Source organism: Bos indicus, chromosome 13, assembly GCF_029378745.1.
Source record: "Bos indicus isolate NIAB-ARS_2022 breed Sahiwal x Tharparkar chromosome 13, NIAB-ARS_B.indTharparkar_mat_pri_1.0, whole genome shotgun sequence".
Classification (NCBI taxonomy): Eukaryota; Metazoa; Chordata; class Mammalia; order Artiodactyla; family Bovidae; genus Bos; species Bos indicus.
The window spans coordinates 37,129,352-37,155,739 of NC_091772.1; the positions used below are offsets into that span (position 1 = coordinate 37,129,352).

Here is a 26,388-nt window from a genome sequence, read left to right on the forward strand (position 1 = left end):
TAACTCCCAAAGTGGCAAACATTATCCCTGGAAGCCTGCGCAATTGCCCTCGAAGGGATGCCACCAACAGATGGACTTCTAGGAGGCATTGTGTGTCTGTCACCTGCCCTAGCAGGTTCACTGAGAGATGCTGTTGTTGCACATGTTGTAGGAAACGTGGAAGATGAAGGCTTGAATATCTAGAGGGATTGGATATTACACAGTGTTTCCCTCCCAAAGGCCAGCTATCTTCTGGTTGGTTGTCCTTCCAGAAGATTGTAGAGGCAACATTGTGGGCCCAGACGGGGCTCAGGAAAAGAGCATGAAACAGGAGCAAAGAGGGCAAGGCACAACTTTGGAAAGAATGACATAGCCCAAGGGCATATTATAAACTGATTAAGATGACAGACAAGTCAAATGCAACTAAACCTTGATTCTCAATCTAAATGACACACACGGAGGTAACAGGATAGTTCCAGGCACTATCAAAAGACCAAGGAGTGGCTGGTTCTCCAATTGTTGGAATGATCCTCCCACTCATTAGCATATGAAATCACCCAGCTTTCAAAAACTAACCACACCACATTCCCTGGCCACTGCACTCTGTGATGGCCCAAGCCCTGTGGAGTGTGCTTCTCTCTAAATCTGAACAAATCTACTTCTTACCTATCACTGAATTCTTTTTGCAACGAGACATCAAGAACCTGAGCTTCATTAGGTCCTGAAACCAGGCACTGTGGGTTTTTGCCAGGCTCAAGTCCCAGTCAGACACGACCGAGTGGCTAAGCATAGCACAGAGCCACATGGGTTTGAGTCCCAGTCTTAGGTAAACGGTTTCAAACACAACTTTTCCCCTTCAGGAAAGATGATGACCTGCCCAATACTTAGTAAGCAGTGGCATACATGGAGAGAGGAGCTGAAGGATGGGAGGAAAAAGCAGTGGGAAAAACATGCTGAGGAATCCCCTTCAAAACCTGCTGGGAAATCTGCTAAATACCTGACCTGTGCTCACAGTTTTCATTGGTCTGATTCTTGGCACAAAGAAGATTAAGGACAGAAGAACCCTCACCCACTTGGGCAACAGCTACTAAGGCACAGCAGATAGTAGAGCCTTCAGGACACACCGGCCAGAGTCCCTCAATGCACCCAGTGCCGCTTGCCTGTTTGCAGGGGGTTTGAGGAAACAAGAAATGATAGATTGTTTAGGAATTAAGATTTTGTGAGCTATATGTCCTCCTAGCCATAGGGGTGAGGACCCCCTACCTTAACCAGAAGTCTTCTGTAATCTGAGACTGAGCCACGTGAGCTTTCTGCCACATTTGTTTTTGCTGTCCTGGCTTCCCGCATGCTGGGCTTCTTGTCGCTTGCATCGCACTGGGTTTTATTCACATTCAGCTTCCACTGTGGGAGCTTTTGAAGAGTTGGTTTCTGCTGTGCTTGGCCTCCACCTCACAGGGGCTGAGCCGAGGTTGTTTCAGCCATGTGAAATCCAAGTCACAACACAAGATATGTCTGGGGAGTGTGTAATTTCCTTGGTTCTGTCTCTCCGCAGCAAAGATTTGAAACGGTGGGCCAGTGTTAGAGCTTGGTTACAGCTTAGAGTTTTATTCAGCAAGCAAAGGAGAGTACACCCTCAAGGCATGAGGGCGGGCTGACCCCAAAGGAGAGACCTCAGTCCTTCTTGGCTTCCTGCTTTTATCCATTTGTCTCCTCCCTCTGAGTCTGCTGTATGTAAACTGGGCCAGCCAGGAGGGCTGTTTGTTTCACCTGAGATTCTCACTCTGGTCCTCACATTTACTTTTGTTCCATTTTGGGGGGCGTTTTCCTTTCTTTGTCTTTTAGCCACCACCATTTTGGACTCCCTTTTCCTCTTCTAACTACCTAACATATAATATTTCTAACATAAAATGTACCATTTCAAAAACCATTTTTAAGTAGACAGATCAGTGGCATTAACTACATTCACAGTGTTGTGCAACCATCACACTATCTATGAATATTTTCCATCACTCCAAACAAACTCAGTAACCATTAAGTAATATTTCCCCATTGTCTTCCCCAAGTCTCGGCTAATTTTTAATCTAGTTTCTGTTTCTATGAATTTGCCTATTCTAGAGATTTCATATAAGTGGAATCATACAGTATTTGTCCTTTTGTGATTGACTTATTTTGCTTATCATAATGTTTTCAAGGATTATCTATGTTGTAGCATGAGTTCCTTTACATGGCTGAATAATATTTTATTTTATGTATATACCACATTGTTTATCTACCTATCTCTTGATGGGCATTTGAAATATTTCTACCTTTTGATGCCCATAATCACAGAAGCAATAGCAAAAGTTACCCACAAAGAACACAGGGGATGAGAAATTAACAATAAGGAAACAATGAACATAACTGTTGATGCAAAAGTCACATTTTGAACAGTGTTTTCTAATATTGCAGAATACTGACCAAAATATATGAATGCCTGGTAGTATACCTTTAGGGAGCTTCACACTTCTCAGCCATGTCTTGGAACTGGTGTAACATCAGTTTCTTATTGAAGAAGAAATATCCATGGTTTGAATGAAGGCCTGGAAACAGATGATTTCCTGTGATGATGTAATATTGTTATACACAAAAAGTGGAAATTCCATGTAAAAAGTGGGTTTATTGCTTAGAAAACTGTCTTATCATTTATATCTTGACGGAGGGTTTCCATATGTTTTGTATATTCTTGTAACCAAAACTCTGTAAGGTTTTTATCTACATACTCACTGTTTTCAAAATCTGCCAGATGACATTTTCCCAATTTTTGCCTTGTTTCTTTATCCCAGTATTCAAGAGTCTCAGTAATGATAACCATAACCCTGGGACCATAACTTGACAAATGTTCTTCTACATTACAATATGGTGTGATATAGGAGTTGTACCTTGCCAAATTTTGGAGGCCCAAGTCCTGGGTGTTCATTGGAAGGACTGAGGCTAAAGCTGAAACTCTAATACTTTGGCCACCTCATATGAAGAGTTGACTCATTGGAAAAGACCCTGATGCTGGGAGGGATTGGGGGCAGGAGGAGAAGGGATGACAGAGGATGAGATGGCTGGATGGCATCACCAACTCAATGGACATGAATTTGAGTAAACTCCGGGAGTTTATGATGGACAGGGAGGCCTGGTGTGCTGAGATTCATGGGGTTGCAGAGAGTCGGACACGACTGAGTGACTGAACTGAATTGAAAGCTTCCTGCACTTGGAAACATCCATATGTACTACTTATGATGTACAAAATGTATAGGAGCACTACAAAAAACTTGGACTCAATGCTTGTGAGAAAAGGACTAAAATATTCTCTAAAGAATAGATTCACTGGATCCCATATGTAAAATAGATAGCCAACAGGAATTTGCTGTATGGCTCAGGAATTTCTCACCGCAGGCATTTCCCACCACAATCTCCTCCCTCACATCCCCTCGATCTGTCTCTCTGCAGTCAACAGCAGCCCTCGCCCTGGGATTGCTCCACAATCCCTAAACTCCAGCTCCCAGCTGCTGTACCTTCCAGGGGACCTGCATCCTTGTCCAGGGTTTATGGCTGCCACAAGGACTGTCTGATTCTCATTCTATTTATGCTGCAACAGATCATCTGTTTCACTCTCAGCCTTAAATGTTTCTCCTCTGACTCAGGTTTTTTCCGATATGGGGATCAGACCCCTGCTTCAGTTCCCCTACCAGCCGAGGGCAGGTCCAGTCCTCCTAAGACTCCTGTTTTCCCCCCTAGTTCCTTCATCCTACTGAGTTTTGCGTGGTTCTGTATATTCTTTTCCATTGGTCAGGTAATCCTGTCTGCTCTCAGCTGGTGTTCTGCATGCACTTCTGTGTCTGAAGATGTATTCCTGATGTATCTGTGCAGAGAGGTGTACTCCACGTCCACCTACTCCTCTGTCATCTTGTTCTCTCCCCTTTCAGGATATTTTAAATAACATTTTTTTTTAATGGTATTTCCAAGCCAAGGAAACGTGCCTTTGGTTTTAGTCTATTGACTATTCTTAATAGTGTGTTTTCATCATATTGGATTGGGGCAATCAGGAATACTGCAATTGGTCTTTGTTAGTGGCTTTTCAAACTAACTTTCAAAAAAAGGTTAAGAATACTGACATAAAATTAGACCATGAGCAGCTCCAAATACCATCACAAGAAAGAATCTGAAAAAATGTCCTGAAGATGTACGCTTTAGCTGCAGATAGGACATACATCCCTATTATTGCTGAAACTGCACTTTGTAACACAGTGTGGCCTAGCAGATACAATGCCTCAACGGGTTTTCAGTTTACTGAGGGCTCTGAACTGGAAACAAATGCATAAGAAATGTGAGCAGAAAAGTCAAAGGAAAACCCTATACAAATGACAAGATTAATCATGGCTATGATATCAAGATTGTCATTCCAGAAGGCCATAAAACCCATGATGCACATAATCACAGAAGCAATAGCAAAAGTTACCCACAAAGAACACAGGGGATGAGAAATTAACAATAAGGAAACAACATAACTGTTGATGCAAAAGTCACATTTTGAACAGTGTTTTCTAATATTGCAGAATACTGACCAAAATATATGAATGCCTGGTAGTATACCTTTAGGGAGCTTCACACTTCTCGGCCATGTCTCGGAACTGGTGTAACATCAGTTTCTTATTGAAGAAGAAATATCCATGGTTTGAATGAAAGCCTGGGAACAGATGATTTCCTGTGATGATGTAATATTAATGTTATACACAAAAAGTGGAAATTCCATGTAAAAAGTGGGTTTATTGCTTAGAAAACTGTCTTATCATTTATATGTTGACGGAGGGTTTCCATATATTTTATATATTCTTGTAACCAAAACTCTGTAAGGTTTTTATCTACATACTCACTGTTTTCAAAATCTGCCAGATGACATTTTCCCAATTTTTGCCTTGTTTCTTTATCCCAGTATTCAAGAGTCTCAGTAATGATAACCATAACCCTGAGACCATAACTCGACAAATGTTCTTCTACATTACAATATGATGTGATATAGGAGTCGTAACTTGCTGAATTTTGGAGGCCTAAAGCTTCCTGCACGTGGAAGCATCCATTATACTACTTATTATGTACAAAATGTATAGGAGCACTACAAAAAACTTGGACTCAGTGCTTGTGAGAAAAGGATAGATTCTCTAAAGAATAGACTCACTGGATTCCATATGTAAAATAGATAGCCAACGGGAATTTGCTGTGTGGCTCAGGAAACTCAAACAGGGGCACTGTATCAACCTAGAGGGGTGGGATGTAGAGGGAGATGGGAGAGAGGTTCAATAGGGAGGGGATATATGTATACCTATGGCTGATTCATGTTGAGGCCAGGACATTGGTGATGGTGGTGATTGTCATGGATACTGCCACTTTTGAATAGACATTGGACATCTGCTCACTTATGCTATCCATGTCATCAACTCCAACACCTGTTAGAGAAAGAAACACAGTCTCTGTACATTTTTAACATCCATTAAAAATTAACAAGATCAACTCAAACCATTTTCTTTGCCTGTCTCTCAAGATTTCACTGATTTTGCAGTGTGCTTGTGTGAATGAATGACATGTCCTGAGCAAAGCAAGTGATGAGCCCTGCTCTGGGGTTTTGCAGTGCCTTGAAATGACTGAAGGCAGACCCCCAAATGGGAGCCTTGTTGGGGTTTATATACCAACCTCCCAATGCCAAGAGACACCCAACATCCCTGCAAGAGCATTGAGCAGAAATGGGCGAAGCGTGTGGACTGAACTTTCTTTTCTTGGTCACCTTTTCCTGGTCTCTTTGACCATTCCATAATTGCATGGGGAATTAGAACTACTAACCTAATCTGTCGGATCATAGACTTTCAAGGGACTTGTGATCCATGCCATTATTCTGTACTTTTACTTAAACCTCAAACTATATGGATGGAAGTGCCTAGCCTTGCTAGGAGCTGAAAGTTGCAAGAGCACGTTTGGGAGTGAGGCGGAGCTCTAGTTCCAGGACCGTCTCTCAGACTAGAGGCCATTCTCTTGGCTGCTTGCCTCAGGGCCCAGGGTCTAAAAGTAAGTCTTTGTCATTGCTGTGCCTCTGATCTATGTGGGTAGGAGCATTGCTGGTGACCATGAGGTTTTTGAAGACACAGATCGGTAATTGCAGGATCTCGTCAGATTGGAAGTAGGGTGGGTTTCTTCCTTTGGTAGGACTAGCTCTTGGCAGACCAGAGAAATCTCTCCAATGGCTTGTCTCTCAACTCCCTAGATATTCCTTTTGTGAAATCACTGGGAATGAACTGGAAGGATTGGCCCGAGTAGCTTGAGGACAAAAATCATTTTTTTCTCGCCGGCCAACCCTTCACTCCCTCTTTTGCTATCACATATACTGGTGTGGCAACACTCAGAAGACACATCTTGGGTTTTTTATTCATCTCTTTATAACTCAGCACTTATACTGTCATCAGGACTATACTCAGGAATGTGCGCAGGCACATGGAACATTGATGCTTCCCCTAGTAGTCCTAGCTTGGGAAGCATTCCAGAAAACCTACTCTGCTCCACCCTGGGTGGCATCAGAGGAGGAGTGAAAATCAGACAAAGGTCTTAATGGTGAGGAACTGGACATCAGTCTGAGGTGCCATAAGGTCTACCCCTGGTGCATCTCCACCCTGCCTCAGTGGTAGAACTGGGAGGTACGGGTAATGCACCTGTGTTGGTAAGGGACAGATTAAGTCTGAGCATGGACGGAAAGCTTCGGTGGAAAGTCTGTCTACACCCCCATCTAGAGCAGGGAGGGACGCCTCCGGTGGAAAGAAGCCATGGCTGTGGATGCCACATTTTTCTCTTTTACAGATAGGAGCTAGCAGTTCCAGAATCACTTCTTTAAAATATATTTTAAAAACTGGGACAAGTTTGATCCCCAGAGTTTAAAAAAGACACGCCTGATCTTTTTCTGTGATACTGAATGGCCATGGCACCCTTTGGAAGATGGGGAACACTGGCCAGTTGAATGGTCTCAATTATAATACTGTTTTACAATTAGATCAGTCCTGCAGAAAACAAGAGAAATGGGTAGAAATGCCATATGTGTTGCTCCTTATCTGTCTGCAGGGCATGCCAGACTTATGTCCTAAGGGTTCAGATTTGGGTGAAACCTTCAGCTGCCTCCTGTTCTCTTACTTTGCCCCTGTACCTGGGGCTCCCAACTAAACAGGCTGAGTCATGGTGCCCTTCCAGAACAGGTTGCCTCAGTCTCAGTAGAAATTCAAATAGTCCCAATTCATAGAAGCCTTTATAGGACTAACTTTATGATCTTACTTGGAGAGATATAATGTATGTCTTGGGACAGATGCTGACTCCTGACCCGAGAACTCAAGTTTTGGGAGAAGCTACTACTTTTGGAAATGAATGGCTTGAGCATGAGACAAGGGGAAAGAGGGAACAAAAGAGCCCTCCTCCCTACTGAGAGGCAAGCAGTTCCCACAACAGAGCCGGACTGGGACTAAAAGGTAGGATCAGAACCACTTTGCCAGGTGTAATCTTGAAGGACTCAGGAAATGCACACTAAGACTTTAAACTATGCTAAGTTGGCTGACATAGAACAGGGAGAGAAGAAAACTGATAAATTCCTAGATAGACTACAAGAGGCTCTCTGCTGATTCCAAAAGTACAGAGAAAGGAATGATCTTAAAGATAGATTTCTTACTCAGTCAGCTCCAGATATCTGCCATAAGTTACAAAAACAGGCATTTAGACCAAATCAGTCTTCAAAAAACTGTTACAGCTGGCTCAGATGGTATATTATGGTAAAGAATACGAGGAGGAAAAGAGAAAAAAAAACTGGCAAAAGACTGAAGCCCCAAAAATGTCTGTTAGATCCACTCCGAAATGGCCTGAGGAGAAGTGCCCAGAGTAACCCAGGTGAAAAGGGGTGGACTTATTATTATGGTGGAAAGGAGAGGCATCTCAAGCAGGCTTGCCCTCAGGCATCTAGTCTGCACCTGGCTCCCTGTCTGTCTGGTCTGTAAAATGACCACACCTGAGGAGAGACTGCCCTCTGAGACATAGGACCCAGGGTTTGGACTCTCAAGGCAATTCGGACTGAAAGTGCCTGGGAGTCCCCACACAAGCTCCCATCCTAATTATACCTGCAAAGCCTGGGTATTAATAACTGGGGGCCCAATCAGTCGACTTTCTTTTGGACACTGGGGCAACTTTCTCTGTGCTCAGTGAAGCCCTTTGTCTGCTTTCCTCCTGATCCACTACTGTAATGGGACTGTCGGGATGAGCCAAACACTATTATTTCAGTCATCCTTTAAGCTGAAACTGGAACTCTGTGCTGTTTTCACAGGAGTTTCTGATTGTGCTGGAGTCTCCCTCATCCCTTCTAGGGAGGGATATACTGAACATGGTCCAGGCTTCTGTTTTCACAAATATGGAGCCTGCTCTTTTAATTGAACAAAATGTAAATCCTAGAGTGTGGGTTGATGGAAAACTGCGGGTTGAGCACAAAATGCCATTCCTGTTATTATCAAGATCAAAGACCCTCACTTATTTTCACATCAAAAGCAGTATCCACTAAAGCCTGAGGTTAAGGAATGGGCAAAACCTTACTGTACTGACTTCTCATGAAGTAAGTGGGATCTTAAACTCTAAAGTTCAGAGCAACAGTGATCCATCTTAAAGCTACTGTAACTCAAGGAGTGTCAAAAGTTCTAGAAATAGAATATCACTTACACGATCCTGGAGATCTCAATCTTCAGGAAAGATTGAAAAGGCCAATGCTGTTATTAAAAGACATCTGTGTAAGCTAACTCAGGAAACACAAGACAGTTGGTTTAAAGTTCTACTCATGTCTTTAAAGAAGGCTTGAACTGCCCCTAAGAAGAAGGGACTGTGTCTATGACAGACTGTTTTTGTGCACAGATATTGTAATAGATCCTAAAAACTTAAAATTAACTATATGACTCAGCTTTCAGCTTTTCAACCTCCTTGTCAGGGAAAGGCTTCATGTGGAGGGTTTCTCTGCTTCAAGGAAAGGACTTTCTTCAACTCTGTGAATACCCTCACTGACAACAATCGTATATGACACCTCTTCTTGATCTGATGCCATCGAACAATCCTAAAATGGACTGATGTAACCATGGACATAATGTAACTTTTAATTTTGATTATGTTTTAACTTGGTTTAATGGCTATTTTGCCTTACATCTGTAACTGTAAAATGGGGTTTGTCTCTAACCATCTTGTCACGCGAGTGTATGTTCCTCAGTTCTTTGTCTCGTCACAACAAAGATTTGGAGCGACGGACATTAAAGCCCTTGGCGCGTCACAGCTCTTGGGTCTTGGACAAACTGTGCTACAGCTCTTAGGCAAATCAGTGTTACAGCTCTATTTTATTTAGAAGATAGCAGGAAAGTGAGAGGGAGAGAGAGAAAGAAAAGAGCGCACGCACGCGGGAGAGAGAGTCCCAGAGAAAGCGCTTTGGCTCCTCCTTTTATATGTTTTTTCCTCCACCTGGGCCTGCCCTATGCAAATTGGGCTTAGCCAGGAGTGCTGTTTGTTCTGTTTGTTCTGCCTGAAGTCTTCACTCTGGTCCTCGGACCTTCCTTGTCTTTTAGCCACCGCCATTTTGGACTCCTTTTCCCTATTCTACCTACCTAACAATCTGAAAGCTTTTAAGTTACTAAAGGTTGTCCAGGCTCCTACGAGTGCCACAGCCTCCTCCAACTATTACTTGGGGCCCTGGGATCAAAGACCCTCAGTATGAGGGTTAGGAGAATATGTTCCCTCAACAACTTAGGGATGATGCCCGTCAACAGCAGGAAGTAATTATGGAATGAAAACGACAGCCCTTTCTCTTGGCAACATGATTCTCTTAAAAGAAAAGGGGGAGTGTGAGAGTCAATTCCTAGGTAGGTTGATAAGTCCAGGGTCCCTGAGGAGGAGGAAGGGGTCTGGGGCTCTCAAGGAGAAAAGGACAAACGTTCTCTTCTACACTGCTTTCTCTTAGTGAATATAACAATATATCTTGCTCGAGGACATGTTTCTCCTTAACAAGAACCTTCTGACTAATCCTGTCATCTTAAAATGTTTATTATGGGAGTGGATCTGGTAAGATCTTTCCATTGTTCATTCTAATCTTGTTAATTTAAGATGTATATTGTGGGAGTGGGTTTGGAAAAAGTATATAAGGTCTTGATAAGACTAGCTAGGGGGGCACTCTGCTTCCCCCTTCTGATGTCTATGTCAGAAGCTTTCTCTGTCCCTTTTTATACTTTAATAAAACTCTGCTACACAGAAGCTCTTGAGTGATCAAGCCTGGTCCCTGGTCCAGAATAAGTTGAATTTTCTTCTTCAGAGATCACAAATCCAACATCTTTCACTGAAAGCTATCATAGGATTAGCCTGTTTTTGTTTTTTTCCTATTCTATATCACACTGAAATGAACATACTTATTCTATTTTGTGAACACCTTTCCAATAAATAGGACAAATTCCCAGAAGTGTAGTTGGTGGGTCAAAGGTACTCCATTTTAAATTGTTAAGTCTTTTGATTTGTTGCAAAGTTATATTTTAAAACTGTACCAATTTACAAATTTTCCTCAGCAGAATGTGTTCATTTGCATACAACCTTCCCCAAACCTTCAGTCTTACTATAATATTCATTAATCTAAGAAGAAAAGGTGTCTCACTTTTGGTTTAACTTGAATCCCCTCATTAATCAAAAGGTCAAATATTTCTTTCTTATATTTTGAATGATTAGTGTTTTGGATTCTGTGTGTGTGTGTGTGTGAAATGCTTGTTCATGTCCCTGGTCTGTGTTTTTCCGTTTGGGGTACTAGATTTTTCCAACTCTTAAAGGCACATAATTCCATTTGATTTTCATTATCTCCTGATTCCTCATTTTGGATCTGTAGAGTCACTTATATATAATTATTTTGCTTACTCTAACCCAATACCCTTCCTTTACCCACCCCACATCTCCATATACACAGTGTGCAGCCTCACCCTTTGTTTTATTCACTTAGAATAAGAAATGGTGAATTTGCAACTATGATCTCATATGGTACCCCAACATACAACATCAGGCCAAAGCCGCTTACCACTGCCAAGGCAGCAGAAATGATTCCAAAGGCTGAGACCCACATTTTGTTTCGTATACAGTCTCACCTGTAAATTTCGAGGGAAAAGTCATGGAACTTGTGGTGGTAGCTTCCATACTGAAATTCTAGGAATTCATAACATCTTGACTCAGACACCTCCTCAGAGCCCTCTTATGAAATAATTCCCATACCTGTCTGCTGGAGAACTTTAATTTCCAGGCACTAGCCCAGACCATCTGAACAAAAGAAGGAGGGGGAGGAGGGGACAGAAAAGTTGGGAATCTGTGCTGTTACCAAATTACACTGGTTGATTCTTATGCAGCGAGCCAAGCATGAATCCACCAACTGACCTTTCAGAACCACAAAGATATACTGCTGCTGCTGCTAAGTCACTTCAGTTGTGTCCGACTCTGTGCGACCCCACTGATGGCAGCCCACCAGGCTCCCCCATCCTTGGGATTCTCCAGGCAAGAACACTGGAGTGGGGTGCCATTTCCTTCTCCAATGCATGAAAGTGAAAAGTGAAAGTGAAGTCGCTCAGTCGTGTCCGACTCTTAGCCACCCCATGGACTGCAGCCTACCAGGCTCCTCCATCCATGGGATTTTCCAGGCAAGAGTACTGGAGTGGGATGCCATTGCCTTCTCCGAAAGATATACTAAAGCGTTGCAAATAGCTACTTCCACTCTGATCTTCAAAGGAGTGTAAATGGAAGCAAGCAATATGAAAGTGCCCACGTCTAGGTATCCTCTCACCAACCTATGAGTCCACTTAGCCATAAACACAATCCTAAATATCTCCCGTATGTCAAAGCTTGTTTACTATATATTGTGGCTAACAAAAAGAGTGAAAGCCTCCTTCTAGAAGATTTTCATGGTTCTCCTCTGCTAGAGACGTGTGCTCTAGAAAAGAGGTTGTGTGTGTGTGTGTGTGTGTGTGCTCAGTCGATTCAGTCATGTCCAACTGTTTGTGACCCTATGGACTGTAGCCCACTAGGTTCCTCTGTCCATGGGAGTCTCCAGGCACAAATAGTGGAGTAGGTTGCCATGCCCTCCCTCTAGTGGATCTTCCCCACCCAGGGATCAAACCCAAGTCTCCTGCAGTGCATTGCAGGTGGATTCTTTACTGTTGAGCCACCAGGGAAGCCCAAGAAAGGTGGCTACTAACTGCAAAAAAAAAAAAAAAAGTAACATGTGTTCCATTTTGTATATAACACGTCTTATGCCTGTTTCTTGGTTGGACCAACAAAAGTGGGAATATATATACAACATTTTAAAAAGACTGGATTTAATACTTTAACTCCCCAACAACCACAACTTTACATCTTAAAACATTGATGACAATCTCTAGGTTTCTGTTTTACTTCATTGCTAACTGCTTCAAAGCAAATGACAGATAACTGCCTCTAGAAACTTTTAGTAGGATAGGGAAACTCGATTTGAAGACTAGCAAAGTCAATTATGGAAAAGGAGCTACTGATTCCCATAGAGGAAGAATATAACTAAAGACCTTATACATGCAGGCCACATTAAAATAACTAAACTTTCTTCTTATTAAAACAGCTATGTGTGTCTGTATTTCACTTTTTCTCAAACTGCTGGTGCTATTAGTTAAACTCAGGGCCCCAAATCAGCATACACACACACACACACACACACACCAAAACAAAAGGATTTTTTTTTTATTACAGAAAAAAATTTGATTACAACCAATACTTTCTGTGGACTTCCCTATAGCTAAGATGGTAAAGAATCTGCCTTCAATGGAAGAGATCTGGGTTTGATCCCTGGGTCAGGAAGATCCCCTGGAAAAAGAAATGGCAATCCACTCCAGGATTCTTGCCTGGAGAATCCTATGGACAGAGAGGCCTGGCGGGTACAGACCATGGGGTCACAAAGAATCGGACATGATTAAGTGACTAACACACACACACACAATACTTCCTTAAAGCAACAATATTGGTTTACAGGAGTTTAAGATAAAAGTAACACAGATAAACCTTAAAATCAGAAAGATTAACAGGATAAAAGCTACATATGACATGTTTAGCCCTATTATGTCTTTCAGGTTTCTGGATTGGTGGTATAAATTTTTCAGAGGATGGGGAGAGTGAAGTATATTATTGGCTAGAGATATTTGACTTTGACTAGCTGCTGTGTTGATTCTCCCTAAATGACCTTTATTTTAATAATCAATAGGCAATGGAAGGAAATATATGAATGTAGAACACTAGTGACCACACTTGCAGATTTTCTAGTCCCCAAGAAGGACTTTGGTTAAACAGTTTATCAGAATGACTTCAGAGAGTCTTAGAACTTTAGATTCCTGCAGTGCTGGAACACAGCTCTGCAGACTCTGAACTACGGTTTATAGAGAAGTTGCAGAATCCGTGTGTCTAAAAATGTCTTCATGTGATTCCAGTGCTCAGGCTGACTTGGACATCACTGGCAGCAAAATGACCAATCCAAACAACTCACTATTAAAAGCAGAAACTACACATTAAAGAAAGCGTAAATCAGGAGTTCCCGGGTGGTCTAATGGTTAGGATATCTCAGTGCTTTCACTTCTGGGGCCTGGGTTTACCCCCCAAAAAGGCATCAGTGGATGAAATGAAGGATAATAAGCTGTAATTTATACAGAATATTAAATACCCAAACGATAGAAGTAAGTCCTTCCTTGTCAGCAATTATTTTAAATCTAAACAGATTAAATTTTCCAATCAAAAGGATATATTGTCAGAATGGATAAAACAGCATGATTCAACTATATGCTATTTACAAGAGATTCCTTTTAGATCCAAAGACATAAAAAGACTGAAAGTTAAGAGGACTGAAAAAGATACTCCATACAAATAGTAACCAAAAGAGACTTGGAGTGCCTATATTGATAACAGACAACGCAGACTATTTAAAAAACTGTTAGAAGTTTTGAGACATAAGGGCATTACATATTTATAAAAGGGCCAGTTAATCCAGAAGATATAACAATTACAAACATAAATGGACTTCATAACAGAGATCCAATATAGATGAAGCAAATATTAACAGTATTATAGAGAGAAATATATAGCTCTACAATAATAGTTGGGAAATTCAATACATCACTTTCAATAATGGATAAAACATCTAGGCAGATAATCTATAAGGAAAAGGAAAACATACAAAATATCATAAAACTTATGAGATGTGGTGACATCAGTGCCCAGAGGTAAATTTATACTACATTACAAAAAACAGAAAAGATCTCAAACCACCTTGTGGATTTAGACACCTTGTGGAACCAGAAAAAGAAGAGAAGGCCAAACACAAAACTAATGGAAGGAATAAAACAAGAACAGGGATAAATAAAATTGAAACTAGAAAAACAATAGAGAAAACCAATGAAGCCAAAAGTTGGTTATCTAAAATACCAACAAAATTGAAAGACATTTATCTAGAGTGATAAAGGGGAAAAAAAGATACAAATAACTAAATTAGACATGATGAATGGGGACTTCCCTACTGAATTTACAGAAATAGAAAGGATTTAAGAGATTACCATAAGCAACCTATGCCAAGAAACTGGATAACATAGATGAAACACACAAATTCCTAGAAATACACAAAGACATACACACTGAATCAAGGTGAAACTCTCAATAGAACATGTAACAGGTAAAGGATTGATCCATAGTCAAAAACCTCCCCCCACCTTCAAAATAAAGTCCAGGATTGATGGCTTCACTAGTGAATTTTGTCAAATATGTAAAGAAGAATTAACATCAATTCTTTTCAAACCCTTCCAAAAAACTGAAAGGAAGGGAACACTTCCTAACTTTTGATGAGGCCATGATTACACTGATAGCAATGCCAGACTAAGACATCATAAGGAAGCTACAGATAATACCTCTTATTAACATAGATACAAAAATCCTCAACAAAATTCTAGCAAACACAATTCAATAAGCATATTAAAAGGAGTATATGTCATGACCATATGGGATTTACCCCAGGAGTGGAAGAGTGGTTCAACACGAGAGCATCAATCAATGTAATACAGCACACTAACAGAACAAAGGATAAAAACCATATGAATCTCTCAAAAGGTACAGAAAAGGCACTTGACAAAACTCAATGTCTCTTCATAATAAAAACTCTCAAAAACAATGAATGGAAGGAAAGTTCCTCAAAATTATAAAGGCAATTACGAAAACTGCATGGCTGATGTTATACTCAATGGTGAAAAAAAAGAGAGCTTTCTCTCTAACATCAGGAGCAAGATAAGAATGCCCACTTTCATCAGTGATATTCAAAGATGTGATGTCAATGTGTAGAGTCTTCTCTTGTGTTGTTGGAAAAGGGCATTTGCTATGACCACTGCATTCTCTGGACAATTAGCCTTTGCCAATAGAGTTTTTCTGTATACAGTCAGCAAAAACAAGACTGGGAGCTGACTGTGGCTCAGATCATGAATTCCTTATTGAAAATTTAGACTTAAATTGAAGAAAGTAGGAAAACCACTAGACCATTCAGGTATGACCTAAATCAAATCCCTTATGATTATAAGTGGAAGTGAGAAATAGATTGAAGGGATTAGATCTGATAGAGTACCTGAAGAACTATGGACAGAGGTTTGTGACATTGTACAGGAGACAGGGATCAAGACCATCCCCAAGAAAAAGAAATGCAGAAAAGCAAAATGGCTGTCTGAGGAAGCCTTACAAATAGCTGTGAAAAGAAGAGAAGTGAAAAGAAAAAGAGAAAACAAATGAGAAAAAGAGAAAAGAGAAAACTCTCCATTTGAGTGCAGAGTTCCAAAGAATAACAAGGAGAAATAAGAAAGCCTTCCTCACCAATCAATGCAAAGAAATAGAGGAAAACAACAGAATGGGAAAGCCTAGATCTCTTCGAGAAAATTAGAGATAGCAAAGGAACATTTCATGCAAAGATGGGCACAATAAAGGATGGAAATGGTATGGACCTAACAGAAGGAGAATATATTAAGAAGAGGTAGCAAGAATACACAGAAGAACTATACAAAAAAGATCCTCATAACCCAGATAATCACAATGGTATAATCACTCACCTAGAGCCAGGCCTCCTGGAGTGTGAAGTCAAGTGGGCCTTAGGAAGCCTCATTACGACCAAAGCTAATGGAGTTGATGGAGTTCCAGGTGAGCTCTTTCAAATCCTAAAGATGATGCTGTGAAAGTGCTACACTCAATGTGCCAGCAAATTTGGAAAACTCAGGACTGGAAAAGGTCAGTTTTCTTTCCAATCCCAAAGAAAGGCAATGCCAAAGAATGCTCAAACTACCACACAATTGCACTCATCTCACACGCTGGCAAAGTAATGCTCAAAATTCTCCAAGCCAGCCTTCAACAGAATGTGAACCACTTTTTATTAGACTTACTAAATTAATATGCATCTATTTCCTAAAATAGATTTCAATCCTCACCAACATTATTTTCATTTTATATTTATTGTTGTTACAGTTATTGTATACACTATGAAATCTTTTTCATAAAAATGAACATGAAAATGAAAGGAACTCTATCATAGCAATGTCCGTTACTGAGCTTCCTCTGATAGGGTGATTTATCATCAACATGATTTTTAATGATCTAATTTCTGAGGCTCAATTAGGCTGTCCATCAATTTTCATGAAAGCAAAGTATTAGAAATCATCTGAGTTGCAAAAAGATTTAATACTAAATGAATAGACTCATTCATTTTCTCAAAAACAGCACTCTGTCTGGCACCTGAGAAATCTGTGGGCCCTGGAGAAACTCATCACAGTAAGCAGAGGGAGAGAGGCAGGTCTCACCTTTATGGAGAGGTCTTTGTAGAAAGCGAGACCCTCCACCCCACTGGGACCGCTCACCACCTCTCAGCCCTTGGCAAAGCAACCTCTGGAAAGTCGGCACAGGCAGGCTGGGGATCTTCAATTTCTTTTTAATCCATATACTGATGTAACCTTAACAAGCATTCACATAGCACTAAGCATGTGGGGGCCCAATTGTAAGGTTACCCACTTGAAAAACATTTAGGAAAAGCTCCTTTTTATTTCTCCCTCCTAGAGATTTGCAATCAAACCAGAATATTAAAATCTAAAGAAAGCTGTTTCACTTTCTTTATCACAGAATTTTTGAAACCAGTTTGCTCCCCCACCCCAATCTTTTCTCCCAAAGAATACACAGTTGTATAGAAAGAGACTTTAAGTCCGCTGCTCTGGTCCCCAGAGCTCCAAACTGAGTCTCCTGTGAGTTCATATGTGGCCTGACCTGTTCATGACAACTACAGGCCTCTCTAGTCTTCAGGGGACCTGAGACTGGTTGGTTTTCATGGACTGTTACCTGCTAGGGCAGTGTTAATCTCTGCCCCAGCCTTCCTACTCACATTATCCATTTTTAGATGGATGTTTTGCTACAACAGGAAGGTGTCTGTGCTACTGATGTGGGGGCAACACCCACTGCAGCCATGAACTTGAAGCCTTATGATCAGCTCTCAAATAACCACCAGTGGATGGTCAGTTTGGTGCCTCCCTATCTGTCTTTCTGGGCCCCGTGGTCCATGATGATGTGGGCCAAGTCAAGAAGGACTATGATTAGAGGCAGAGTACAATTAAAATCCAAACATACATGAGTGGTATGTGTATGTGAGAAAGAGACTGTGTCTCATCAAATGACTGCTTTTTATTACACCCAGAGCCATGTGGATTGTAATCATCCGGTTTGAATTGTCCATCTTTTCATTGCCAAGCACAAAGAGTTGGCTACATTATCATGGTGAAGATGAGAAAACACAGTTCAAGTACCACCTCTAGGGAGAGATGTCCCCAAAGCTGTTCACTACCTGGAAAGAGGGCCGGGTTCCCTGACTTGAGTCACATTTTGGAACACCGCAGGCATATGATCTAAGACACCACTGACAGTACACAAGAACAAGTCCCTGCTAGCCTTTCCACCAGGAAGACCCCAGGACTTCAAGTTAGAAATCAGTCAATATGCGATGCACCAGTGCTGAACATTTTGGTTTGCATGGAGATCCAGTCAGATTCTCCACTCTGACTGCAGCTCAGAACTCAAACAAATCAGTCATATCTGCTGGGAAAGAAGGCTGGAGAGCAAGCTGGTGGGGCATCTCTGTTCTTGGAACACAGGAACCGTGAAGCGTGTCTGCCTGTACCTTCATTCTGCACACCACCTTCACTCTACCCAGAACGAGTGCTGGTGAGAGCCAGAGGCCAACCACATGAATGACTGGTCCAGCCTCAACTGGAACTGGCGTGGCCCTTGGGAAGCCTGTGTTCTCACCTGTGAAGCTGCAAAGTAACCGATGCATTTTTATAAGCCTCTGCAAACCAAGGAGAACAGAAATCAAAACAGCTGGAAGAAACAAGATAAGGCATTAAAATTAGTTTTTGATCTTAAAACCACTGGAGGTTTCCTGGGACATTACCCTCCCAAACTCCCATTGATGGGAAGACAAGAAGAGCAGAAATCAAATGGTTTGGTTACAGGTGACGGGGGAGAGCTCTCAGCACGTCAGGTCATGAGTTCTAGATGTTAAGGTTCAGGGAAACGTGCCAGTGAAGGGCCAGGAAATAAACACCACACAGCGAGGCCATGAGCAGGATACTCTACATGCTCAGTGAAAACTCCTAGACAAATTCGGCTTAAATATTTTATCTTTAATGCTTTGTAGAACGGCTGGGGAAGGAGAGTGGGGTGAGGAAAACAAAGTAGCTAGATTAAAATTTCTTTCATGTAATGAGATACGCAAAATATAGCTAAAAATAATAATATGTCTAAGTGTAAGTCTTGAGGAATACAGCTCTTTTTATTAAATAAGAAGTAACTTTTAATTAGACTAATGTTCCTCCTTTGGTTTCAAATAGTCCTGATTCTCTGAAGATGCTAATTGTCTACACCCTTCATGTGTCTTATGACCGTAATTTTAACTTTTTAAAGCAGCTGGATGATGTAAATATGGATCTGTGAAAAGCAGAATATATACTTGGTACTATATACATATATGTATATATACACAATAAATATGTCAAGCTTTCCTATCATTTACCAACCTATTAAATTTTTTATAAAAATGTAAAGTTAAAAAAAAAATGGTACAATTAGCACCAGAACACTGAAAAAACAAGGAGATATGTTGCTGAATCAGAAACTTCTGGCTTCTCATCCTTTATAACACCTCTGAAGGTAGTTAGCAAGATTCTTCTTTTAATCCCTGGCCATGCTTTGCCACTCTGCCGTCTTTAGTGTAGGTTTATGGATGTTCATAATGTTCTTGTTCAACAACTGTCATAGGAAGCAAATTCTGTTCATTCATCTCAAATATCCGGTTCTGCTGCTGCTGCTGCTGCTAAGTCGCTTCAGTCGTGTCCGATTCTTTGCGACCCCATAGACGGCAGCCCACCAGGCTCCGCCGTCCCTGGGATTCTCCAGGCAAGAACACCGGAGTGGGTTGCCATTTCCTTCTCCAATGATGAAAGTGAAAAGTGAAAGTGAAGTCTCTCAGTCATGTCCAACTCTTCTGAAGTCAAGTCGCTTCAGCCGTGTCCAATTCTTTGCAACCCCATGGACTGCAGCCTACCAGGCTCCTCTGTCCTTGGGATTTTCCAGGCAAGAGTACTGGAGTGGGTTGCCATTGCCTTCTCCAAATATTCGGTTCACTGCCCATCAATCAGGGCCCAAGCCATGTCCCAGGCCCTCCTAGAGTTGTCCTCTCCTGACCACACTAGTGCACATTCACCCAACTTCCTCCTAAATTCCTGCAACACTCTCTTTGGTATCACTGAAAATTCAAAACTTACCACCTGACATTGTCATTTATATATATAGACATAATATATAAAATGCAGTATGTAAGATATATGTAAAATATATAAAAATTATATAGAGCCCCTTGAAATAAAGAATTCTATTGAATTGGTTTCAGATGACTTGGTGTATTTTTTCTTGTCCTCTGCTTGTATGATATTCATCTGAAATTCAATTATTATTAGAACTGCAAGAAATAGAAGAATAGGATCTTACTTCCTAGAGGTCCCACGTCAGAGTCCACGTTCCCTGGTCTCATGCTCCCTTGAGTTCCCCTCTCTCTTTCATCTCCAACTTTTTATTATTTTTATAGGTTTTTGTACAATATTTTCTCTTTACCTTTTTATTTTGAAGTATGTTTCATAACTTCCATTCTTTGCTGTATAATGTTTCTCAGAAGACAAAGTACACACTCCTATCCTCACACCATCTGTGTGTTTAGGAGCTGTTTGACTTTGTCTCTGTGTTTGACTTACATTTTCATATTTCACAATATTACCACATGCCAGGCGAGGCAAACATTTTCCTGTCTGCTTCTCATTTTGACCCATGTCACGCTAAAATGAAGCAAAAGAAAGGGTTGCAGACAGACCATTGAATGCTTTATTTAAGATGCTGGCCTTTTATAATTACATTTCATACTTTCCAAAGACGAGCCCGTGCATCAGAGGTATGGCCAGTCATTTGGCGCCTTCTGCAGGACACAAAGAGCCACAAGCTGGGAAAATTAGATCTGATTTAATGAACATCAAGGTGGCCACCACATTCCTAGAACCACTCTGAATAAACTGTTTCCTGCAGTCAAAATAACTATACTACCTAAAGCAATCTACAGATTTGATGCAATTTCTATTAAATTACCAATGGTGTTTTTCATAGAACTAGAACAAAAAATTTTACAGTGTGTATGGAAATACAAAACACCCTGAAGAGCCAAAGCAATCTTGAGAAAGAAAAGCAGGAACTGACAGAATCATGCTCCCTGAATTCAGACTATACTACAAGCTACAGTAATCAAAACACTGGTACTGACACAAAACCCAAAATATATGGCATAGTTCAATAGAACAGGATAGAAAGTTCAGAAAGAAACCCACACACTTATGGTCAATTAATCTAGGACAAAGGAGGCAAGATGATGCAATGGAGAAAAGACAGCCTCCTTAATAAGCTGAGCAGAGAAAGCTGGACAGCTACATGTATAAGAATGAAATCAGAACACTCCATAACACCATCCACAAAATATAAACTCCAAATGGATTAAAGACTTAAATGTAAGAACAGACACTATAAACTTCTTGGAGGAAAAGAACATAGGCAGAACACTCTCTGCCACAAATCACAGCAATATCTTTTTTGAACCACCTCTTAATGAATATAAAAACAAAAATAAGCAAATGGGACCTCATTAAACTTAAAGGCTTTTGCACAAGATATCATAAACAAGACAGAAGACAACAGAAAGGGGGACAATATTTCCAAATGATGCAACTGACAAGAGATTACTCTCCAAAATATTCAGGCTTTCCAGGAGTCATGTACATATGTGAGAGCTGGACTATAAACTAGACTGAGTGCTGAAGAATTGATGTTTTCATACTGTGGTGCTGGAGAAGACTCTTGAGAGTCCCTTGGACAGCAATGAGAACGAACCAGTGAATCTTAAAAGAAATCAACCCTGAATATTCATTGGCATGACTGATGCTGAAGCTCTAATACTTTGGACACTTGATGCAAAGAGCCTACTTACTGGAAAAGACCCTGATGCTGCGAAAGACTAAAGGACAGAGGAGAAGGGGGCGAAGAGGATGAGATGGTTAGACAGCATCTTCAACTCGATGGCTGTGAGTTTGAGCAAACTCCGGGACATGGTGAAGGACAGGAAGCAGGGTGTGTTGCAATCCATGGGGGTCGCAAAGAGTTGGACATGACTGAGCAAGGTAACAATAACAATAACATGCAGAGGTTCACAAAGAAATGTGACTGGAAGGGGTGACTACAACTGGGAGTTGATATCAGTCAGCTCAGTTCAGTCGCTCAATCCTGTCAGACTCTTTGTGACCCCATGGGCTGCAGCATGCCAGGCCACCCTGTCCATCACCAACTCCTGGAGCTTACTCAAATTCATGTTCATTGAGTCAGTGATGCCATCCAACCATCTCATCCTCTGTCGTCCCCTTCTCCTCTGTCCCTCAGTCTTTCGAAGCATCAGGGTCTTTTCCAGTAAGTAGGCTCTTCGCATCAAGTGTCCAAAGTATTAGAGTTTCAGCATCAGTCGTGCCAATGAATATTCAGGGATGATTTCCTTTAGGATTGACTGGTTGGATCTCCTTGTAGTCCAACGGACTCTCAAGAGTTGTCTCCAACACCACAGTTCAAAAGCTTCAATTCTTCAGCGCTCAGCTTTCTTTATAGTCCAACTCTCACACCCATACATGACTACTGGAAAAACCATAGCTTTGACTAGATGGCCCTTTGTTGGCAAAGTAATCTCTCTGCTTTTTAATATGATATCTAGGTTGGTCTAGCTTTTCTTCCAAGGAGTAAGCATCTTTTAATTTTATGGCTGCAGTCAACATCTACAGACATTTGGGAGCCCCAAAAGATAAAGTCTCTTACTATTTCCATTGTCTCCCCATTTATTTGCCATGAAGTTATGGGACCGGATGTTGTGATTTTAGTTTTCTGAATGTTGAGTTTTAAGCCAATATTGTCACTCTCCTCTTTCACTTTCATCAAGAGGCTCTTTAGTTTTTCTTCATTTTCTGCCATAAGGGTGGTGTCATCTGCATACCTGTGATTATTGATATTTCTCCTGGCAATCTTGATTCCAGCTTGTGCTTCATCCAGCCTGGCATTTCACATGATGTATTCTGTATATAAGTTAAATTAGCAAGGTGACAATATACAGCCTTGATATACTCCTTTCCCGATTTGGAAGCAGTCTGTTGTTCCACATCCAGTTCTAACTGTTGCTTCTTGACCTGCATACAGATTTTTAGGAGGTAGGTCAGGTGGTCTGGTATTCCCATGTCTTTAGGATTTTTCCACAGTTTGTTGTGATTCCCACAGTCAAAGGCTTTGGCATAGGCAATAAAGCAGAAGTAGATGTATTTCTGGAACCTGCTTGCTTTTTCGATAATCCAGTGGATGTTGGCAATTTGATCTCTGGTTCCTCTGCCTTTTCTAAATCCAGCTTGAATATCTGGAAGTTCATGGTTCAAGTACTGTTGAAGCCTGGCTTGGAGAATTTTGAGCATTACTTGCTAGTGTGTGAGATGAATGCAATTGTGCAGTAGTTTGAACATTCTTTGGCATTGCCTTTCACTGGGGTTGGAATGAAAACTGACCTTTTCCAGTCCTGTGGCTACTGCCGAGTTGTCCAAATTTGCTGGTATATTGAGTGCAGCACTTTAACAGAATCATCTGTTAGGATTTGAAATAGCTCAACTGCAATTCCATCACCTCCACTAGCTTTGTTCATAGTGATGCTTCCTAAGGCCCATTTGACTTCGCATCCGGGATGTCTGGCTCTAGGTGAGTGATCACACCATCACACTTATCTGGGTCATGAAGATCTTTTTTGTATAGTTCTCCTGTGTGTTCTTGCCACCTCTTCTTAGTATCTTCTGCTTCTCTTAGGTCCATACCATTTCTGTCCTTTATTGTGCTCATTTTTGCATGAGATGTTCCTTTTATATCTCTAATTTTCTTGAGACGTCTCTAGTCTTTCCCATTCTATTGTTTTCCTCTATTTCTTTGCATTGATCACTAAGGAAGGTTTTCTTATCTCTCCTTGCTATTCTTTGGAACTCTGCATTCAAATAGGTGTATCTTTCCTTTTCTCCTTTGCCTTTAGCTTCTTGTCTTTTCTCAGCTATTCGTAAGGCCTCCTCAGACAACCATTTTGCCTTTTTGCATTTCTTTTTTTGGGGGCTGTACAATGTCACAAACCTCCATTCATAATCTTCAGGCACTCTGTCTATCAGATCTAATCCCTTATATCTATTAGACACTTCTACTGTATAATCATAAGGTATTTGATTTTGATCATACCTGAATGGCTGCAAAAAATGTAATCAATCTGATTTTGGTAGTGACCATCTGGTGATGTCCATGTGTAGAGTCTTCTCTTGTGTTGTTGGAAGAGGGTGTTTGCTATGACCACTGCGTTCTCTTGGCTAAACTCTGTTAGCCTTTGCCCTGCTTCATTTTGTACTCCAAGGCCAAATTTGCCTGTTACTCCAGGCATCTCGTAACTTTCTACTTTTGCATTCCAGTCCCCTATACTGCAAAGGATATCTTTTTTGGGTGTTTGTATTAACATCCAAATTACCTAGAATTATCTAGAAGGTCCTGTAGGTCTTCATAGAACTGTTCAACTTCAGCTTCTTCAGCATTACTGCAATTACTGGGAGTTGATATACTACTTAATAAATGACAGGGAGTAGGAGAATAAGGCATCTTGTAAAAAACAGGTGACTTGGGTGAGGAGGGATACTTACAGGAGAACAAATAACATTTAGGAAAGATAAATGGTACCTCAGGTGGATATACGGGAGATAAGGGAGTTTTGTGAAAATGTTTGTTTGTCTGGTGCTTTTTCCAAAATAAAAAGTCTTTTTCCAAGACTTTTTCCAAAAAGCAAAGCAAAAATAGATAGATAGGTAGATAGGTAAAGAAAAGGTGAAACGTCTTGGGCAAATCTTATTTATCCATGAGGAACTTTCTCTAATTTTAATACTGTCTCCAAAAGTAAATCAAAAGTCAACTAAAACTGACTCAAAAATGCATTCCTTTTTATAGTTGAATAATACACAGCTTCTTTATCTATTCATCTGTTGATGGTCATCTAGGTTACTTCCATGTCCTAGCTATTGTAAATAGCGCTGCAATGAACACTAGGGTACATGTGTCTTTTTGGAATTTGCTGTATGATGCAGGGAACTCAAAGCTGGTGCTTTGTGACAACCTAGAGGGGTGGAAAGGGGAGGGAGGTGGGAGGGAGGTTCAAGAGGGAGGGGACATATGCATACCTATGGCCGATTCAAGTCAGTGTATGGCAGAAACCATCACAATATTGTAAAGTAATTATTCTCTAATTAAAAATGAAAACATTTTTAAAGTTCATTCATTTAAAAGGCAAAAACTCAGGCAAACTTTATTTCTCCATGAGGAAGGACCTGTGAATCTGTGTTTGAGGGTTCAGGATGGGGAACACATGTATACTAATTAAATAATTTTCTATTAAAGAAAAAAAAATAAAGTTACATATAGTAAGCTTTATGCTTCTATTAACAATTGTAATACATCAAAACATTGACGGTAGCCATAACATCAGTATCTAAATCTTTGGGTCTATATATAGTGATAAAAAGTGGAACATACAAAAAAGCTATCAATCAACACCACTAAATATTAATGACAAGTCTGGCTTTTTGGGTGCTGTTTAAACAGCAGGTATTAGGGCTCAGTCTGAGTTTGTAAAGGGTGTTCCTGGTGGCTCAAATGGTAAAGAATCCACCTTCAATGCACATGACCCGAGTTTGATCCCAGGGTCTGGAAAATCCTCCTGGAGAGGGAATGGCTCCCTGCTCCAGTATTCCTGCCTGGAGAATTCCATGGACAGAGGAGCCTGGTGGGCTACAGTTCATGGGGTCGCAAACAGTCAGACATGATTGAATGACTACACTATTGCTTAGAATATGGAAAACTCAACAGTGCTGGTTTTTAAATATGCTTAAAAGTAAGTTAGATGCAGAGAAACATCACTTAAAACGCTATATAAATTTTCATCATACAGATGTAATACAAAAATACTTTCCTTTAATAAAGATTTTCTCATCATCTTTAATGGAAAACAATGAAATGTCATGGAAACAGTCCAGTAGGGAAACTTTTATGATTTATCATTCTAAATCATATATTTTTCCTTCAAAATCTGTGTATACTGTGCTTTTGTTTTCAAAATTTGGTCATCATACACATTTGACCCATCTGCAGATACATGAGACACTGTAAAGGCATCAGATGCAAATTCAGCATCAACTGGAAAGAAAAGGAAAGAATTATATTCTTTACCTAAAATACTTGAGTTAACTAAGCATTAGTAAAAACAAAAAACAAAAAAACTGCCAAAAGCCTGAGACCTTTCCTAGTGTTTCGAAGAATGAAAAATATCTCTAGATGGCACCACATAAAATACAAGATTACAATTTTATAATCTGCTTATGGTCGCACGTGTGACTGAGTATCAGAGTTTCTGGTTTTCTCATCCTTCATTCATTTACTAAGTAACTATGTGCAAAGGTGTGCATAGTGACAAGCACTGGAATTATAAGATGAAGGTGACCCAGTCCACCATGAAAAATGAAATGCAAACTGGAAAAATAGACAAACAGGCAATTTCCTTACAGAGTCATAAATACAAAGACAGCTATAAAAGATGGCACAAGGAACATTCAGAAGGGACAG

General features: G+C 40.6%; 1 protein-coding gene across 23 annotated transcripts in view; it reads right to left on the minus strand.

The window, feature by feature from the left end:
- The window catches only part of LOC109568017 (ankyrin repeat domain-containing protein 26-like), a 92,013-nt gene that overhangs the window by 13,973 nt on the left and 51,652 nt on the right, over positions 1-26,388 (minus strand). For 13 of the 23 annotated variants that reach the window (XM_070801000.1, XM_070800987.1, XM_070800992.1 and 10 more), the window contains one exon: positions 16,538-18,462. In XM_070801000.1, coding sequence (XP_070657101.1) covers positions 18,152-18,462 — 311 coding nt within the window. In that variant the 3' untranslated portion in view covers positions 16,538-18,151. Of the gene's footprint in view, positions 1-2,436; positions 2,577-4,599; positions 4,712-5,326; positions 5,451-16,537; positions 18,463-19,986; positions 20,472-20,494; positions 25,963-26,388 lie in introns of those variants that run through there. The other 10 variants (XM_070800993.1, XM_070800995.1, XM_070800996.1 and 7 more) reach the window with 8 other exon arrangements.